Raw genomic sequence first — 20,667 nt, forward strand, 5'->3', positions numbered from 1 at the left:
TCATTGGATTTTCTTTTTTCTTTCTTTCTTTTTTTTTTCTTTTTAATTTTAGAGAGTGAGCACATGCAGGGGAGAATGGCAGAGGGAGAGGGACAGAAAGAATCTCAAGTAGTCTCTCTGCTGAGTGCAGAGCCTGATGTGGGGCTCCATCTCGTGATCCTGAGATCATGACGTGAGCTAAAATCAAGAGTCCAACAGTTAATGTACTGCACCACCCAGGCAGCCCAGGCATTGGGTATTCAGGTTTAGGGTCATAACAAATAGTGCTGCTATGATCATTTGTGTGTGTATACAAGTTCATATATCTATACACCTTTCTTTTGGGTATATACTTAGGGAATTCAATGTGATTTTTTAATTAAAAGTTTTATTGAAATAATTGTAGATTCATATGTATGTAAAAAATAATAGATCCCTTGTATCTTCTACCCATTTCCCCCAGTGATAACATTTTGTAAAACTGTAGTACAGGGGCGCCTGGGATAGCCCCTCATTGGGCTCCCTGCTCATTGATGAGTCTGCTTCTCCCTCTCCCTCAGCCCCTCCTTCCCTAACTATGTGTGCTCATGCACACTTTTTCTCTCAAATAAGTAAATCAAGTATTTAAAATAAACAACTGTAGTACAGTACCACAACCAGGATATTGACATTAATTGGATCCCCAGATCTTATTCTGACCTCCCCAGTTCTACTTCTATAAAATTGATTTGCCTTTTAAAGAGAAAACAAAGTGGTTTAATTTGTAGAGTCAAGAGTCATCTACTTTTGATTACAGTACTCAACATGCAAATTACATTCACTTCTTGATTCAGGAATGGCACCCTGCCACTTCCCCAGGACATTTAATCCAGACAGTTATTTCTGGGCAGCTTTTCTCTATATTTCTGGCAGCACTTGCCCTCTCTACCTTCTTAAAATGATGTATAAACTCTTATCCAGAATGACTGGTTCTTTAGTTCAGTTGAGTCACCATAGTATAGGACAGAGCCATTGATTTTTTTTTTTTTTCCAACTGATTTGATGTATTCTGAATGCACATGAAAAATATCCCATTTAACCTGTAAATGGTCATTCCTTAAGGCACTTGAGAATACCACAGTGTCTCAGGGTCATCAGTTTTCCCTGGACAGTTTTTAGAGACATAGAAGGTTTGTTAAGTCTATCTTGGCCCTGAGTATTCATTCTGAAAAATAATTTATTTGAATTAAGTTTTGATACCTTTGCTCTTTGTGTCATTCTGTAGGCTCAAAATGAACAATGCAGGGATATTTGTTTTGCTTATACGTAGTAAATTTTCATTAATAAAATGATTAGTTTTGTAAAGGAAGTTATTAAATACTAGTACATAAATTAGATTTAAAAATTCGGGCTATCTGAATCCCAAGAAAACCGGAGTTTACTGTGATTTAGATGTCAGGCTGCTTGTATATGGTAAGTATTATAATTGTTAATGTTTCTTCCAAAAATTGAATTTTTGCTAAATTTTTATATATTATCACTAGCTTGAGTTTCCCCTTTTTTTGCCTTTCATTTCTGTTGTCACCAGAAGGGAATTTTTTTTTTAAGGTTTTATGTATTTATTTGACAGAGAGAGATCACAAGTAGGCAGAGAGGCAGGCAGAGAGAGAGGGGGAAGCAGGCTCCCTGCTGAGCAGAGAGCCCGATGCGGGGCTTGATCCCAGGACCCTGAGATCATGACCTGAGCCAAATACAGAGGCTTTAACCCACTGAGGCACTCAGGTGCCCCCAGAAGGGAATTTTTAAACATTTTAAAAATAGTTACTTCCCTTGGGACGCCCGAGTGGCTCAGTGGATTAAGCCGCTGCCTTCAGTTCAGATCGTGATCATAGGGTCCTGGGATCAAGTCCCACATCGAGCTCCTTGCTCAGTGGGGAGCCTGCTTCTGCATGATCTGGCTCTCTGACAAATAAATAAATAAAATCTAAAAAAAAAAAAAAAAAAACAACCCTGCACATAGCTAAATATGAATACATGAAAAAAAATAGTTCTTTCCCCATGTGGCACCTGGGTGGCTCAGTAGGTTAATCTGCCTTTGGCTTAGGTTATGGTCTTGGGGTCCTGGGATCGAGCCCCGCGTTGGGCTCTCCGCTTGGTGGGGAGCCTGCTTCCCCCTCTCTCTCTGCCTGCTGCTCTGCCTACTTGTGATCTCTCTCTCTCTATCTCAAATAAATAAATAAAATCTTTTTTAAAAAAATAGTTCTTTCCCTGTAAGTCACCCCAAACACAGTCATTTCCTCCAGTTTCAAACATAAAGGGAAACCTGGCTCAGACAAAAATGGACCTTTTTGCACGTCCACGGGCTCACGTGTTCTTTTTATTCTGAGAGGCCCAGCTTAAACAGCTTACAAGGTTACGGGCTACTCTGTTCCCAACAGAGCTAATCGCTGCTTCAGTAAATAGAGGTCTACAATTGTTTTTTGAACATGCCTTCAAAGTGGAGATCTTTGGCCTTGAGCTCCTCTTTGACATCAGCAAGTGCCCACTGGCAGCCTGTTAGCTCCAGAACTTTCCATTTTGCCTTGAAAGCTTTGTTGCTGTCTATGGGCTTGGCTGTGGCTGCTCCAGTCATCTTGGCCTGGATTGCTTTTTTTTTTTTTTTTTTTTTAAAGATTTCATTTATTTACTTGACAGAGCGAGAGGGCACAAGCAGGGGGAGCAGCAGAGGGAGAGGAAGAAGAGGGATTGAGAACCTAGTTCGGGGCTTGATCCCAGGACACTGGGATCATGACCTGAGCCAAAGGGAGATGCTCAACCTACTGAGCCATCCAGGCATATGCCTGCCTGGATTGTTCTTGGTTGGTCATTGGCTTCATTTTGGCCCAGAATGAAAGAATAAATGCTCTGAATTCCAAATACGTAGAATTACCAGGATGTAGCATGTACTCAGATGCAGCTAATGTGAGTAGTTGAATTCCTTCCTATAGCATAGGCTTAAAAAACAGCATCAGTAGAAATAGGCCTTTGGTTGTAACAAAGCCTGAGCAGGTCATGTTTATCCATTCACTAGTTAGAATGATTGGGATGACATTTGTTAAATTCCCTTTCACCATGTCTGTGAGCATAGTGGAATCAGTCATAAGAGAAGGTAGTACTGTTTTCTCTTTAGTTTTTTGAAAAATCTGTCCTTTGTGGTCTTGGAAGTAATATTTTCATGTCAAGAAGGACTGTTTGGGAATACTTCCATTTTCCCTGAGGACTGTGCTATGTAATAGGACTTCAGCTGTCAAATACTTGCTCCTGGGTGAGTTTCTTGTCACTCTGCAGCAGGATGGACACATGGTGATGGTGAACATGGACAGGGCCACTAGAGACTCACATTGGAGTCGAGCTGCAGCTCCTGCTATCTTTTTTTAAATCTTATTTATTTATTTGACAGAGAGATCACAGGTAGGCAGAGAGGTAGGCAGAGAGAGGGAAGCAGGCTCCCTGCTGAGCAGAGAGCCCCAAGGGGGGCTCGATCCCAGGATCCTGAGACCATGACCTGAGCCGAAGGCAGAGGCTTAAGCCTCTGAGCCTCCCAGACGCCCCCCCACCTTTTAAAAAAGATTTTATTTTATTTTATTTTATTAGGTGTGGAGGGACAGAGGGAGAGGGAGAGAGAATCTTAAGCAGGCTGCATGCCCAGCACAGAGTCAGACTCGGGGCTGGATCTCACAGCCCTGAGATCCTGACCTGAGCTGGAATCAAGAGTCAGGCACTTAACTGACTGAGCCATCTAGGCACCCCCTAAAGATTTTATTTTTATGTAATCTTCACACTCAGTGTGCAACCCTGTTGCAGGGTTACATGCTTTACCAATTGAGCCAGTCAGGCACCTCTCCCACCTTGTTCTTATTTATTGAGAGCCAGCCTAGTCAGAGTCCTAGGCCAGGCCCTGAGCCTGGATATTACCTTGTTCCAGAACTGGCCATGGCTGTGCTGTGGCCTCAGGCCTAGTGCACTGCCTTCAGCTGCATTGCCATTTTATTTTAATTATTTTAATTAGTTTATTTGAGAGAGAGTGCAGGGGGGTGGGGACAGAGGGAGAGAATCTCAAGTAGACTCCGTGCTCACACAGGGCTCAAACTCATGACCCTGAGACCATGACCTGAGCCGAAAGTCAGGTTCTCAACCAACTGAGCCACCCAAGGTACCTCTGCCATTTTATTTTATTATTTTATTTTTTTAAAGATTTTATTTTTTTGACAGCGAGACAGGGAGAGAGGGGATACAAGCAGGGTGAGTGGGAGAGGAAGAAGCAGGCTTCCTACTGAGCAGGGAGCCTGATTGATGCTTGATGGGGTCTTGATCCCAGGATTCTAGGATCATGACCCAAGCTGAAGGCAGACACAACAACTGAGCCACCCAGGTGCCCCTGCCATTTGATTTTATTTGATTTATTTTATTTTTTTAAAAGATTTTACTCATTTATTTGAGAAAGAGTGAGGGGGAGAGAGCATGAGAGGGGAGAAGGTCAGAGGGAGAAGCAGACTCCCCATGGAGCTGGGAGCCGGATGCAGGACTCGACCCCAGGACTCCAGGATCATGACCTGAGCCAAAGGCAGCCGCTTAACCAACTGGGCCACCTAGACGCCCTGCCATTTGATTTTTAAAGAGTATCTGAAGTTTATAGAGTTCTAAAATAGTCACCAATTTTCCCTGAAATCTTCTGCTTGTTCTAAACCATCTGTAGTAAAACCACATATTGAAGTGAAAGGTAGTAAACCTTGGGTTTTTTGACCACTCCAACCTTCCTTGCCTCAGTGAAAAAAAAAATCAGGCTATAAGACAGTGTATATGATATGAATTCATTTTTATAAAAACATGAAAACTTTTATTTATTACTGCCTACTTTATCAAATAAGTACTCAATAAAAATTGTAGCATAATGATTGAAATGGATATACAGTATTAAATACACAGTATTGAATATACAGTAAAATATACAGTATACAGTGTGTGTGTATGTGTGTGTACACTGAATATATAGTAAAAACAGTGGCTGTATATTATATATAATTGTGTAAGTGTGGCAGTTGTGGGAGGGCACACGCACAAGTGGTGGTGGGAGAAGAGGCAGAAGGAAAGGGAGAATGAAAAGCAGGCTCCAAGCCCAGCTTGATCTCACCACCCTGAGATCATCACCAGAACCAAAGTCAAGAGTTGGAGCTTAAAATGACTGAGCCACCCAGGCACCCCAAGTGTTGCACTTTCTTACTTATTAAGTGGTGAGAGATTGATGAAAATGAAAATACTTTGTAGCTGTAGATAAAACCATGCAGGAAGTCATAAATTCAGCCATTTCCTGAAATATCTCAAGCTGCTAAGAGATTTTGTTATCCTTTTGCTCTTTGAAAGGCAACATAATAGTTGGGATGTATTATAAGGAAAAACTGTCTTCAAAGTTGAGGCATATAGAGCACATTGTGGAGCACCTGTATGGCTTGGTTGGTTGGGTGCCTGCTTTCAGCTCAGGTCCGGGGATCAAGCCCCAAAGGGGGGCTCCTTGCTCAGTGGGGAGTCTACTTTGCCCTCTCCCTCTGCCCCTCCCTGTGCTTGCCTGTCACTGCCCCACTTGCCCCCTCCAAATAAAGAAATAAATTCTATTTAAAATAAGGATGAGGGGCGCCTGGGTGGCTAAGTGCGTTAAGGCCTCTGTCTTCAGCTCAGGTCATGATCCCAGGGTCCTGGGACCGAGCCCCACATCAGGCTCTCTGCTCAGCGGGGAGCCTCCTTCCTCCTCTCTCTCTTTGCCTGCCTCTCTGCCTACTTGTGATCTCTGTCTGTCAAGTGAATAAGTAAAATATTTTAAAAAAATAAAATATATAGTGAAAAATCTTTTTCCTGGCCCCTAGGTTCTTTTCAGAGAGAGAGAGAGATTGACTTATATTTATACATTTAATATTTATAAAATTTATTAATTTACTATCAACTTATTATTAATATTTAATGTATAAATAAATATATATTTAAAGTCACAGGTGGTAACATATTATGTAAACTATACCTTTCTCTTTCTGAGTACAAAATATTTCATATTTGTATCTCATTTGATAGAATAGTAGTGAAAATAGTTACTCCTGTTATCTCCATTTTATAAACAGGAAAGCGAAGACCTTTCAGTTTCTTAATTAATACCTTGTCCAGGGTAATAGAACTAGTCAGTTACAGACAGAATCTACTTCCTGGGTATAAAGGCAGTTATTTTGGTATCACTTACTTAACTTTTTATCTTGAAACCATTTCAGACTTGCAGAAAAGTTGCAGGAGTAGAATAAAGAATTCCATACACTCCTTGACCAGAGCCTCCATTCGGGTTTCTGCGGCTGTCTCGATAATGTTGGCAAAAAGGCTCAAGCCAGGAGCACACGTTGTTCCCAGTTGTCCCGTCTTGCTGGCCTTCAACCTGCGGCTTTTCTTCAGGCTTTCCGTAGCTTTTCTGACCTTGTTATTTTTGATGACCACAGGCCGGTCCTTTTGTAGAATCTCTCTCAATTTGCTGTTGTCCTAGATTTCTTCACAGTTATGCCAGTATTCTACATTTTTGTACGAATATCAGCAGTCACGTTACATTCTTCCCATTGCGTCTTGTCAGGTGGCATACAGTGTCGCTTCTTCCCACGACTCCCATTGAGGAAGAAAAAAAAAGGAGCAGAAGGGGGAAAAGTAACGTACATGAGTTTTCACTTCAGAGGGCCCTGTGTTCAGCAAATATCTTTTCTTTGTAGCATCCTGGGGGAGAAGAGGTTCTGCTGGAACAAGCTGGTGCAGATGCAAGTGAAAGCTTTGAAGATGTAGGCCACTCCTCTGATGCCAGAGAGATGCTAAAGCAGTACTATATTGGTGATGTGCATCCGGTAAGAACGCGCCGGGCGAGGAGCACATACAGAGACAAAGCTGAACAGCCACAGAACACAGGAGAGGGAATGAATTATTAAAATGGAAATTCATTCATCCCTACCATCAGGCTATGTATTCTCCCAAATCATTTTGCCTGCTGTGCTGAGATGGGGCTGCTTGTATGTGAAGCAACACCGGTAGTTATATGAAAAGTCAAGAGAAATGGTTTTGGAGTTTTTTTTAACCGATTTTTTTTTTTTTTAATATTTTATTTATTTATTTGACAGACAGAGATCACAAGTGGGCAGAGAGGCAGGCAGAGAGAGAGGAGGAAACAGGCTTCCTGCTGAGCAGAGAGCCCGATGCGGGGCTCGATCCCAGGGCCCTGGGATCATGACCTGAGCCGAAAGCAGAGGCTTTAACCCACTGAGCCACCCAGGCGCCCCTTTTTTAACCGATTTTTATAACACAGTTACATCTCTACCTGAAACAATGATTTGGTGGTTCTTGAAAGTTCCTTGCTAAAGGTGGTAGCTATGGACATTCTAACAAGGGACCCTGATAGGCTCAGAGTTGCGGGGGAGAAAGCATCTTCCTTTCTACAGATCTTGATGTCTCTCAGAGAATTCTCTGCTACCAAGGATGTAGTCTCATGGTCTAAGGTTAGAAACAAACACATAGTGCCCAGAGTGAGAATGCATTTGGAAATGACTTAAAATGTTATTTGTTTTCCTTTTTTAACAGAATGACCTTAAACCTGACAGTGGTAGCAAGGTAAGAAGTCATCTGTTTCTCTTGTGTGTTTCAAATGTTTATATTTCTATTTAACTGGAATAGAATGGCTTTTTAAAAAGTTATCTTAACAAGAGAAGTGTTTACTTTTCCCCCCAGGCAAAAAAATCCTATTTTTTTTTTTTTTTCAGGAATTTGGACTCAGTGCCATTTTAGGAAAAAAGAATAGCTGAGTCTTGAACAGTAGGAAACATTTTGTTCATGTTTCCATTTGCATTAAAAACAAAAATTCTAGCCAGTGGTTTCAATTGTAAAAAAGTAATTCTTATTCTTACATTAAGTAGTACAGGTGATAATAGTTCTGTGTTGGCAAAATAATTGGAAAGTTGATTTTCACTTTTAAGTCTTCAGAGTTACAGATTGAAGTAATTGACCAGAATGGGCCTTTCTGTCCCTGTTACCCGTGTTTAGGCTCAAACAGGCCTATTCCCATTTCGCTTACTCCCGTGATTCAGCAAAAACAAAAGACTAAATACTTGAAAACCTTAATGTGCACTGCATAACATACCAAGCACAAAATACGAAAGCCTTTTAGCTTCCCATAAGCGGGGCTATTATTTCCCTTACTGCTTCAGGCTTTTTCTTGACTTCCTCCTTCACAGAGCTCTCAGGTTACCCTTTCACTTAAAGGGACAGCAGTTTAGTTGCGGTGAGAACATCATGGTAGCAACTTTCTGCCTTAGAGCTTCTTGCTTCCTTTTCCTCGCTGAGCTGGAATTCCTAAACTTGTTGGGTAGAGCACTTAAAGTTGGCCTTGACAGAAGAATTCTTTTAACTTAAGAGATTGCTTGACTGTCTGCTGTGTGTTACTATGAAGTCCAGACTGTTGTGTGCAAATTAACTCACCCGTTTTGCTATACTTTGTTGTTCTTAATTGTTGAATTGTTCATGAAGGGGGATGAAATGATCTTTAAATGCTTCTAGAGCACTGTTGGTTGGTCTCTATTCCCCCTCTCCTAGCGCATGTAATGAAGGTAAAGTTTGAGCTGCGCGTCGCCTTGCTGAGTGTATTGAAGGTGTCTGGGAAACACTATGGTCTCAGTTTAAAGTAAACATTTCATTCAGGGGATATTCCCATTTGTACAAGAGATAGACTTCGTGTCTAGGAACCACAGCCCACTTCTACACAACATTCATGAGAGTACTTTACTGAAACAATAGAAAATATTTGGGGGATTAGAGTTGTCAAAAAGTCTACAAATTGCTGCTGCTTCTTTTTTTTTTATTAATTTATTTATTTGACAGAGATCACAAGTAGGCGGAGAGGCAGGCAGAGAGAGAGGGGGAAGCAGGCTCCCCGCTGAACAGAGAGCCTGATGTGAGACTCCATCCCAGAACCTTGGGATCATGACCTGAGACAAAGGCAGAGGCTTTAACCCACTGAGCCACCCAGGCGCCCCACAAATTGTTGCTTGTTGCTGTTTTTCTTCCTTGGTAGTTCAGTATGTGGTGAGGACCATTCTTAGGAATGGAGAGTGGTGTTTTTCATATTCTGTCCCTTGGACCACCTGTGTTGGCATCCCTGGGCATGTTTATGAAATGTCTATTTCCTGGGCTTCTGCTACTGCTGATTCATAATGTTTGGAAACGGGACTTGGGAATTTGCACTTTAAGTAACCCAGGTAGCCAAGGACCAGACTTTTTGCTAAGTGATGTACCCATCTTTTCATTTGAAAACTTTACAGATGTCTCAGCTAAATTAAATCTCTTGAGCCTTGGACTTTTTATAAGAAATAAGGTGGGGAACCTCTTTCAACTCACTGAATTCAATATTAACTTAGAAGTTTCCATATGTAGTTTGGCCCCTGCCTGGTATAAACAGTGACTGAAGGCTGTATATTTGAAGCTGTTTTCTTCATGTCTGTTGTACCCAAAGGACTGTCTCCATTAAGTAGAGAGTAGGTTATAGAGTGTTTCCAGTCACACTCCTTTATTTTAGGCAGATCAGGCAAGGAAACCTTTGGGGAAATTTTCAAGGCCATCTATGTGGGTTTTCACAGAGCCTGACTTCAGTTCCAGGAAGAAAGTCCTGGTCTCAGATTTATTTCCTATAAAGATTGTAAATAAGCACTTCTGAATCTAGGATGTGTAAGTCCCCTTTCTTAATTTTTCTTCACTCACCATGAAATAAAGGATGTAAAATTAATTTCATTAATACTTTCTTTTGGTTACAGGTTCCTAAACCTCTACAAAGAAGTGATTTTTTTAAGCCTAATTAAGAGGTGTCTTCTGCCTCAGGGGACAGAGTTTTCATTTCCCTTCTCTTTCTTTTACCTTCCTTCTTTCTCCACTTCTCTCCTCCCCCACCCCCACAGCTTACCATTGCTTCCCTGCCTGAAACTAGCCCCCAGGCCATGCAAAAATAAAAAAAAAAAAAAAAAAAAAAGGCAACAAAAAAACCACCACCCAGAACATGGCTATCACGCTATTCCAGAGTATAAATCAGGAACTTTGCCCCAGTTTTTTGGCAACTACCCTTCACACTGCTTTTGCTACAACAGAGGTAGATAATTGATGGTCACCATTGTTTTCTTGTTAGATTGATAATGCCTGAGTTCTGAAGCCCTGAAATAGTACAAAACTAAAATGTAAAAGCTTAGAAACTACAGGTCTGCCAGCAGATGTTTTTCTCACCTGCTTCAGGGGTAGATAAAAAACTAGAATTACCAACCTTTTTGTCTCTGAATATCTTTCTCCCTGGAATAGTCCCCATGCTGAGAGTCATCAGACTTCTGTTCCTTCTTGAGTTTCTCGAGTTAACATTTTTTTGGTCTGCTTTAGAGTAAGGAAATTCACCTTAGAAACACGTGGTATTTTCTGTGCCATTTTGTCTGCCTGTCTACTGTAGGGCAAGTAAGCTAGACATGTTTGTGGTTCGTGATACCTCTCTTTGGGTCATGGGTTCCCATGTGGGTTCACGGTTTGAGCTGCCAGCACTTGAGGAGATGAGGTACATACACATGCTAACCTGGCAGAAGTAGTCATTTCATTCATTTATCAGCAGATATTACCTACGTGACAGTTCAGCTGCTTCAAGTATCATTACAATGAGCAGACTCAGTAACCTGACCGTTATCCCATTTATTTTATTTTATTTTTTTAAGATTTTCATTTATTTATTTGACGGAGAGAGAGATCACAGGTAGGCAGAGAGGCAGGTGGGGGCGGGGGGGGGGGAGCAGGCTCCCCACTGAGCAGAGAGCCAGATGTGTGACTCGATCCCAGGACCCTGGATCATGACCCAAGCCCAAGGCAGAGGCTTTAACCCACTGAGCCACCCAGGTGCCCCCATTATCCCATTTAAATTTTTGAATGGGTAGTACATAATGTACATGCCAAAAAATTGAAATAGTTTTAAAAAGTGTACTTTTATATATACATCTTATATATAAATAATAAATACCTATTGCTTATGTATAATTTTGTTAATTGTATTAATATCCAAATAATATGCATATACTTTTATATACAATGACTGCCTTCCATCTCCAATTCTCAGTCTCCCAGTTCCTCTTCTTCAGAGGTAGCCAGCTACCATTTTCTTGTTTTCTCTTCCCAAGAGAAAACTGATGATTCAGTTGATAAGCAGACCAACCATAGCCTCCTTTAAAAAAGTCACATACTATTGTTTCTTTTTACTTAAAATTTTTATCTTAGTGATTGTTCTTTTTTTTTCTACAAGAAATCCTCTTTTTTTTCTTCAAATTTTTACTTAAATTCTAGTTACTTAACATATAGTGCAGTTAGTGATTGATGTTTAACAGTGTTCTGTAGACAAGAATTTTGATGAGATGGCATTTACCATACTTAATGGAATTTGATGTGTCTTTTAAAAACAAGTAAGATTGTGGGGTGCCTGGGTGGCTCAGTTACTTGAGCATCTGCCTTCCACTCGACTGGTGGTCCCAAGGTCCTGGGATTGAGGCCCACGTTGGCTCCCTGCTCAGTGGGGAGTCTGCTTCTCCCTCTCCCTCTGCCTCTGCACCCATGTTCTTTTTCTTGCTTGCTCTTTCTCTCAGTAACTAAATAAAAACAAATAAGATTGTTTCCATAAAGACTTGACATGTTACTTAAACTTTATTTTTTTTTTTAAATTAAGAATTAACTTTTGAACTCTAGTAAATTCCACATATGTTAGAAGCAATCTATAAGTTGCATTTAAAAGCAGATACATGGGGCGCCTGGGTGGCTCAGTGGGTTAAAGCCTCTGCCTTTGGCTCAGGTCATGGTCCCAGGGGTCTGGGATTGAGCCTTGCATATGGCTCTCTGCTCAGCGGGGACCCTGCCTCCTCCTCCCTCTCTGCCTGCCTCTCTGCCTATCAAATAAATAAATAAAATCTTTTTAAAAAATAAAATAAAAGATACATGGGGCGCCTGGGTGGCTCAGTCGTTGGGCGTCTGCCTTCGGCTCAGGTCATGATCCCAGGGTTCTGGAATCAGGCCCTGCATAGGGCTCTCTCTTCAGCGGGGAATCTGCTTCTCCCTCTCCCACACCCCCTGCTGTGTTCCCTCTCTCTCTGTCAAATAAATAAATAAAATCTTAAAAAATAAAAAAATAAAAGCAGTTTTTTTTTCTTCCTGATGCAACTTACTTCTGTTATACAACAGTTTTTTAGAATACATACATAATACTCAGTTTACCTTCTCTTTTATAGGAGAGAAACTAAAAAGAATACATTGTTTGTAATTATGTAATGCAGTTACTTGGTTGCATCATACCAAAAATTTCCTTCAAAAAATTGTTGAATATTCCTGTCATACGTAAAAGCTGGCTCATTAATGTTTGGAACGGTTATGCAGATGCCCTTCAGACAAGCAGTGATTGCTCTTTACCAGATAATTTTGCATGGTTGATTCATTGTTCCTGATTTCGCCTGACATTTCTTTTTTGAAACATAGTATTTTGAAATAAAGCATAGAGTGTAATGGCAAAATGCCTCTTGTAAAACAAAATACCCATTGCTGAGGCATCTCAAGGATTAATGTCTTCTCATGACGCTTTACTTAGAAATAGTGTGTAGTTTTGTGAAAGAAGGTGTTGGAAGGATAAGGTAACATCTTTTTCAAATCAGCCCTCCAGTGTTAGAATACGTTTTTCACTTCTTTGGTCCCAGTAGAAATTACTCTGTGAATGTTGAATTATTTTCTTCAGTGATGTCTTATATATGTTATCACAGTGGGTTCTTGAGACAGTCGTACAGAAATTTATCTTAGAGCGTGTTTTTCATCTTTGAAATTTGCTCTTATATGCAGGGAAATATTTTTTACTTGACTGGGCTGGCTCTAGGGATGATACATCCTTTAATAAAACAGTAATTATTAATTATTAATACATTAGAGCCTCTCTAGAAAGAGAAGATCCTCTAGATCCACACATGGCCATGTCCTAGTTGGGACTATAATATGTTGAAGTCATGTATTTAAATAGTCAGACTTTTTAGACTTTAAGAAATTAATTCTGAAATTCATATTGTGTTAATGCTATAAAGTCCATTGTATCATGGGGGGAAAATCCTTTCCAATAATGTTTGAAACCGAAAGTTCCAAAGTTGTTTTCATAAATTACTGGCCACATAGAAACCAAAGTGTTCTAAATAAAAAGCTACAAAAACTGTTGGACCACCCAGATATTCACAAGGTTCACTGAAGGTGGTATGTGGCTAAAAATCCACTTTTTCCAGTTTTAAATACTTGGAATCCTCTTGGCATAGCAAGCATCTAGTTTAGGAATTAAAATGTAAGCTCCTAAAAGAAAAAAGAAAAAAAAAAAGCTTCTTATATACCTTGCAATAGATTTCCCCTTTATTTAAACGTCTGAAAGTCTAAACTACTGGGGCTAAAGGTTTACTTTATAAATGCCCTATCTATATATCTTGATGAATCATAATCCTAATTCTGGTGTATTGATTCCTATGTTTATGTTCTTTTGATAGAGTACACTATTCCTTAGGCATGTGTTTTCCCATGTTTTTTCAAAAACAGCTTTCATAGTGAAACCATGCCCACTGACCCCCAAATCCTTTCCTGTATGTTTGCCAATTACTACATTTCTTTGTCGTTTTCTTAACCATATCAGAGAGTCTGTACTTTCAGTACAGTGCCTCTTGGAATAGCATCTAGAAGAATATAGATACTCTGTAAGAGTATCTCATACCAGGTGTAAAATAGAAAAATCTGCATGTGGGTTGTGCTTCTTCAATCTTTTCCACACATGGAAGACTAGTGTTTCCTTCCCTCTAACTTTTAGAACGCTGTTATTGTAGATTTTATGAAAATGCCCTTGGGTCAGAAAATTGTGTTGAGTTAATTAAATATGGCTTTAGAATTAGAGTTTATCTGGTTTGAGCCTTTCATTTTATAAGTGAGGAAACCAATTTAGCATTGTGCTTGAAGACTGTAGACAGTTTCACTTATGAGCAGCGTAATAAAAAGGGTACTCAGATATTAGGAAATATTTCCTTTCACCCTCAGAGCCCATGTTTGTTTATTTAATGAGAGAATTAACACCGTAATTAACCTCGAACTTAAGAAACCGTTTATTCAAACAGTTCATTTCTGTTAATTTTGAACTAAAATGAGAGTAGACTTAAAACAGTTTGGTAGTTTGGTAGAAACATGCATATTAATTACTTGGTAAGGCTTTTGGTAGAACTCTGGAATTTGATCTGCTCCCTTGTAACTAAAATCGTACAGTATTGCAGTTTTATCCTTCCAAGCCAAGGATTGAGCAGTCACTGTTCTCCTGACCAAAAATCTTGCATGTAAATTAAGATGTGGGCAAGAACATTACCAACCAGATATGCCTGAACACACAAAGGGGTAAGTTAAAGTCAATCATAAACTGTAGGAATTTCACTTACAAATCCATTAGATTGAGCACAGAGCTTTGGAGTGGAAATGGGGAGCTGTGCATAGAGACAATGGCAGGGTGGGAGGTTTTGGGTGAACAAAGCCTGTTCTTTTTCATTTTGTTAAATTAAAAATAACTTACTTGGCTTCTTTCCAAACTTGGCTGAGGTACTTGGCTTCTAAGAGCAGTGTCTTTAACAACTCTTTCGTTATAGCTGATTAGAAGTGGAGTCACTGTAGTTTGGGATTGACTTGGCTGTCTGTGTCCTAAAGAAAGGGTCCACTTCTTTCTCTTCTTTTTCCTCCAGTGGTAGGGAAGTTGGTCTTTTTGCCTCCAGGGATGGAATGATCTTAAAACAGGAATTGAGGTACTTAGTTTTTTTTTTTTTTTTTAAGTATGTTTAAATTTTTTTAGTGTTTATTAGAAACTATTAGAGTTAGAGCATATTCTGGTCTTCTTTCAGGTCTTTTCCTTTTCTCAGTTGCTTTCCACATTGTCTGAGGTTCATTCCAGTTAGCACATGTGCCAGGCTTTTAGTTGTAAAAGAAGCTAAAGGTTTGAAATCTAGAGAATCCAGTACTATGAATATCAGCTTTTACTATGACTACAGATTAAACATAACACATATATTACTCTATAATGCTTTCACGTAAGCCTTTCAAATTATCCCAGATTTTTTAATACTGACTATACATTTTTTGTTCCAAAATCATCGGTATATACGTGGATAAAGCATAAAAGACCATAGACTTCCTATTTTTAATGAAATTCAATTATTTCATGGCTACTGTAGTGGAATCTTTTAAAAGGCAACATTATAAATTAATCTGATATACACTCTACCATAATTACTACAAGCACCACCTTCCAAATTTATAAAACATTTGCTTTATTTCTCAAAGAATGACTTGTAACATGTTTTAATTAATCTGACTCATGATGTTCTCTACTGGAAATGTCCCAGATAGCAGTAATCATCAAGGTCTCAAAGAAGTATAGTAGTTTATTAATGTGGATTATCTGAAACTTCTTACGAAAGGTTACATTTGCCAGTAGTTTATTTGCTGCTTATTTCTTTTGGGTTTGGGGCATGTATTCATTTGCATGGCAGTGTTTTGGGTATATGAGATTAAAACTCATTTCATGATCTGCTCTAAAGTATCTACACCACGATGTAGGGTTTTTGGAAATTCTTGATTACTGAAAATTGTGGTTAAACAGAGTTAATATTCTGTGTTCACACTGGAGCATACTTCTGCATATTGGCAAAGAGGATATTTTGGGCAGTAGTAACCTATGTTAATGGGTTTGTATACTAAACCCTGCTAACCTCTGGTAATAAGTTAGCAGGCCTTTTGTATATATAGCTAATTAATGGACTCCAGAACTTCATTTGATATTTACTTAAGTTGGATTTAAAAATTTTGATAACAGCTTTTTAAGATATAATTCACATACCATCCAATTAATTCTTTAAGATCTACCTGTCAGGGGGTTTAGTGTTTCCATAGAGCTATGCCTCCATAATCACAATATCAGAATAATTTTGGAACATTTTCATCCCTCCAGAAAGAAAGCATATAGCATTAGCAGTCATTCCCATTCCCTTCCAACTCCTTTGCCCCTGCTACCCTTTCAGCCCTAGGGAACCACAGATCTACTTCCTGCCTCTAGATTTGCCTATGCCGAACCTTCATACAAATGGATTTCTGTAATATTTGTATAATCGTGTTCTGTATCCTCATTTCACTTAGCATGTTTTCTTCGTGGTTCATCCATGTTGAAGCATGGATCAGTACTTCATTGCTTTTTATTGCCCAAATTTTGCTTTTAAGGTTATTTTGATATTTTCCCCCTTAATTCCGTTCATCCCATTTCATTGTTACACGAGCTGTAGGGTTTCTACTCCTAATTATGATGGTTTCCAAGAGTAACCATTTCATCTCTATAAGCCACGAAGAAACCATCTGCACACGCTAGAGCATTTCACAGTTGATTTTTTTTTTGACCCAAGTTTTGATTTTTAAAATGTGTTTTCAGAAAATGTGGTCTTGGCTACTGCCAGTGGCAAGCCCAGCTGAACTGGGCATATTGTTGTGACTGTAGTTAGTTCAATATAGTTTGTATCAATACCACCCTTTTTTAACATCTAAAAAAGATTAGGCCATTTTTCGGTGCTCTCCTTACTTGTTCTTCACTAGGAAGTACCAGTATGTTACCAGAAATAGAATTCTTGGTCCTCCCAGCACATTAGGTGTATAAACCTCAAATTGCATGAAAGATGAAGTTCTGTTTTAGCTGCCAAGTTTATGTAGATATTCAGGAAGATTTGCATACTCACTAATCTTCTTTGTTTTTCTTGGTTACTTTTGAATGTGAATCTTCTTCAGGATCCTTCGAAAGATGCCCCATGCAAAAGGTTAGTATATCCTTAGTGGACTTCCTTATGCTCAACATAATGTCTGGCCAGAGATTCTTCTGTAAATATACATATATAACATAACTTCAGAACACAGTTTGACTTGGGAAGAAAAGTGGGGAATATAGTCCAGGGTATTGTGAAAGTGTTGTGTGGTGACAGAGGTTAGCTACACTTGTGGTGAGCGCGTCATAGGCATAAACTTGTCGAATCACACTGTGTCATACACCTTAAACTAATGTAATACGGTGTTACTATATTTTCAGATATGTGTTAACTATATTTCAATTTTTTAAAAGTACAGTTCAGCTAACTCTCTTTTGGCCAATATTACTGCAGATTCAGTAGTTTCTTATATTTATAAAACTAATTTTGACACTTCATTTTGAGTAATCTCAAAAGTTCATGCTTTGAGTAATTTTTAAATCACGTTTTGACATAAATTGGAATCCCATTTGGTGAGAGGCCTGTTCAGGGACAAGTAACTGCTGTTAAGTCAAGCCAACAGTCTCTGTAGCTGAGGCCCATTGTGCAGCTTCCACTTAAAACTTAATCTCATTTAATCCTTAAAACCACTCTGTAAGGTGGGTGCATTTTATAGAAGGAAAAAATGTGTGTTGCACGTGTATTCAGGATTTTTTCAGTGGTTACTTCAAATATCCCTTGCTGTGGTTTAGGAATACAATAGTATGAGCTCTGAAAGGTATACATTTGCCATCCCTTAAATGTTCTTGAGATGATTCTGGAATCCTTGGCTTGTAAAAAATCTTGATATTTTATATTTATATTTTATATTTTATAAAACTGTTTACCTTTCTGAGGGTTTCAGAGAAAGTGAGAGAAAATGTTGTGTTCTTCCCTCCCCCCATAAAAGTATAGCCTCTTTTTTAATTCGTAGTGGAGGACAGAGAATTTAAAAAATTTAAACTTCGAGGAGACTATTAATAAATTTGCCTTCCTTAATATTAAGATCTAAGGCTCAGCCAAAGACTCTGGAAAGAATTTGGAAACACAAGCCATAAAGTTGCAGTATTCTTAGGCTACACATAACACTCGTTAAGAATTATCATGCAGGGATGCCTGGGTGGCTCAGTCCAACCTGTGTCCAAGTTGGACACAGTAAAGTGTCCAGCTTGGTTTCAGCTCAGGTCATTGTGTCATGAGATCAAGTCCAGTGCCGGGCTCCATGCTCAATGGGAAGTCTGCTTGAGATTCTTTCCCTCTGCCCCTGCCCCCTTTCATGTGCTTTCTCTCTCTCTCTCAAATAAATAGATGCATCTTTTTTTTTTTTTTTAAGATTTTTATTTATTTATTTGATAGACAAAGATTACAAGTAGGCAGAGAGGCAGGCAGAGAGAGAGGAGAAAGCAGGTTCCCTTCTGAGCAGAGAGCCCGATGTGGGGCTCGATCCCAGGACCCTGAGACCATGACCTGAGATGAAGGCAGAGGCTTTAAGCACTGAGCTACCCAGGCGCCCCAAATAGATGCATCTTCAAAAAAAAAATTATTATACAGAATACATAAAGAATTCCTACAAATCAATTTTAAAAATTTAGTAGAATATGAGAAAAAGACTCCAACAAGCACTTCACAGAAGAAGAAACCCAGATATAGGCACACACAAAAAAAGGTTTAATTTCATTTGTTATCAGAGAAATGCAAATTAAAATCATAAGGGAGGGGCGCCTGGGTGGTTCAGTTGGTTAATTGTCCAACTCTTGGTTTCTGCTCAAGTCACCATCTTAGGGTCGTGAGAACTAGCCCCTAGTTGGCTCCTTGCTCTGTGGGGAGCCTGCTTGAGATTCTTTCCCTCTCCCCATGTCCGCCATGGCTTGCACATGTACATTTTCTCTCTCTCAAATAAATCTTCAAAAAATAATAAAAGCATAAGGTATATTTCCCGATGACCAGGTTGGCAAAAATTGAAAATTCCACAAACAAGATAATGTTGTTAAGGAAGTGGATTGCCAAGGTTCTTAACCCCTCTTAGGGAAGCATAAATGGGTATAGTCACTTTGGAAAAGAGTTCGGCATTATCTAGTAAATTTGGCAATGTTAATAACTTTTGACCTAGAAATTCCATTTCTCAGGATTTATTCAAGAGAAATGGGTACACAAATATGCCAGGAAACACATACTAGAATATTCATAACAACATTATTCAAGATAGCAAGATACTGGGGAAACAACCCAAATAACCATTCCTTAATAAAATGAATCCAAAAAATAATAGAATAAAATGACTGAATCCATTCTGACATATTAGTAAAATTCTGATATATTCCTAAAGTGCAGTACTATATACTACAAAGAATAAAACGAGTTACAACTATGTAACAGTAACCTGAGCAAATCTACAAAAGAGAGTTCTGTCTAGGCTAGGAAGTTACTGTTGCACCTAAAACTCTTTTGGTGCAGCCTAAATCCATTTCCTCAGTTTCTATCCCCAGTGACAGTTACGTATTACAAATTGTTTGAGGACTGGTGGTTAACCATTCTCAGTCTTTTGTACGGGAGAATTTCTCTTTCTGTGTTTTCCCAAGGAATCTACTGTTGTCTCTTGTGTTTCTCCAAGATACCTGAATTGATTACCTTTCTGGGGACATTACTTCAAAGTTCCCATGTGCCACAGTGCTGTCGGACCTGCCAGTTCGCTTTACACAAAGCTCCTTGGCTGACATTCTCAACTTCTCTGGGGCAGCTTTCGACTTTACTTAAAATGTACAAAATGCCAGGCATGTTTAGGCAAGGAGAATCATTGTTATTACCGAAACTCAGCTGGTTTTATTGCCTTCAAACCTTTTAATACCAAGGCTGTGTATGTTTGGACCAAGGAAAAATTACACTTTGAAACGAACAGTGCTAATGAGCTGAATAGAGAAGAGTGACGACTGTTGTGGAATTCTTGAGGAGAGTCTCTTACAGGACTTCTCATATTAACTGCCATTCATTTGACATTATTTGACTTTGTTCCCTCCCCTCAAAGGTAGGTTGGTTGGTTTATTTATTTATTTATCTATCTATTTATTTATTTATTAATAGAGCGAAAGCAGGAGGGAGAGGCCGATAGAGAATCTCAAGCAGGCTCGATCAGGGCTTGACCCCATCACCCCAAGATCATGATCTGAGCCAACACCAAGAGTTGGTTGCTTAACTGACTGAGCCATCCAGGCACCCCAAACTTTTTTAAGCCAACTGCCATTTATTTAACTTTTCAGTATGTTCTGTGTGGATGTGTATCCTTGTTAGTGTCCAAACTTAACTAGAGATTAAGAGGATGGGTCTGGAATCAGACTGGTTGGCTCAATTTGCTTCATGATTTTGGGTGCAAGGTGTGTGTTCTCTGTGTATATAGAGTAATAGTAGTACCTATTTCATAGGGTTGTTGTGAGGATTAAATTTAGGAAATATATGTGAGACAGATATAACATTGTCAGTAGTTGTATTAGATGATATTGTTTCTAAATTTGTAACCATATCTATAAAATGGTGGCTTTTTTCCTCTTTAAAAATGTTGATTGTAGATTATGTGAATAACAAAGCCGACCGCTACTTGTCTTTGTAAAAACATATAAAGAGGCGTATGTATGTATGTATTTTTTAGTATTCTACTGTGCATTCTGTTTTTAATCTTTTAAAATTATTGTTTAATATTATCATGCCAGTCTAGATTTTTTTTTTTTTTAAAGATTTTATTTATTTATTTGACAGAGAGAGAGATCACAAATAGGCAGAGAGACAGACAGAGAGAGAGATGAGGAGAAGC

At 39.0% G+C, this 20,667-nt stretch overlaps 1 protein-coding gene and 1 pseudogene across 1 annotated transcript in view; one reads left to right on the top strand and one right to left on the bottom strand.

The window, feature by feature from the left end:
* Positions 1-20,667, top strand: part of LOC132005033 (cytochrome b5 type B) — a 38,062-nt gene that overhangs the window by 13,426 nt on the left and 3,969 nt on the right. The window contains exons 2-4 of the mRNA XM_059381748.1: positions 6,729-6,857; positions 7,585-7,614; positions 16,873-16,901. Coding sequence (XP_059237731.1) covers positions 6,729-6,857; positions 7,585-7,614; positions 16,873-16,901 — 188 coding nt within the window. The remainder of the gene's footprint in view (positions 1-6,728; positions 6,858-7,584; positions 7,615-16,872; positions 16,902-20,667) is intronic.
* LOC132005798 (ER membrane protein complex subunit 3-like) lies at positions 2,411-3,932 on the bottom strand (annotated as a pseudogene).

The sequence above is a fragment of the Mustela nigripes genome, chromosome 17 (assembly GCF_022355385.1).
Source record: "Mustela nigripes isolate SB6536 chromosome 17, MUSNIG.SB6536, whole genome shotgun sequence".
In the NCBI taxonomy this organism is placed as follows: domain Eukaryota; kingdom Metazoa; phylum Chordata; class Mammalia; order Carnivora; family Mustelidae; genus Mustela; species Mustela nigripes.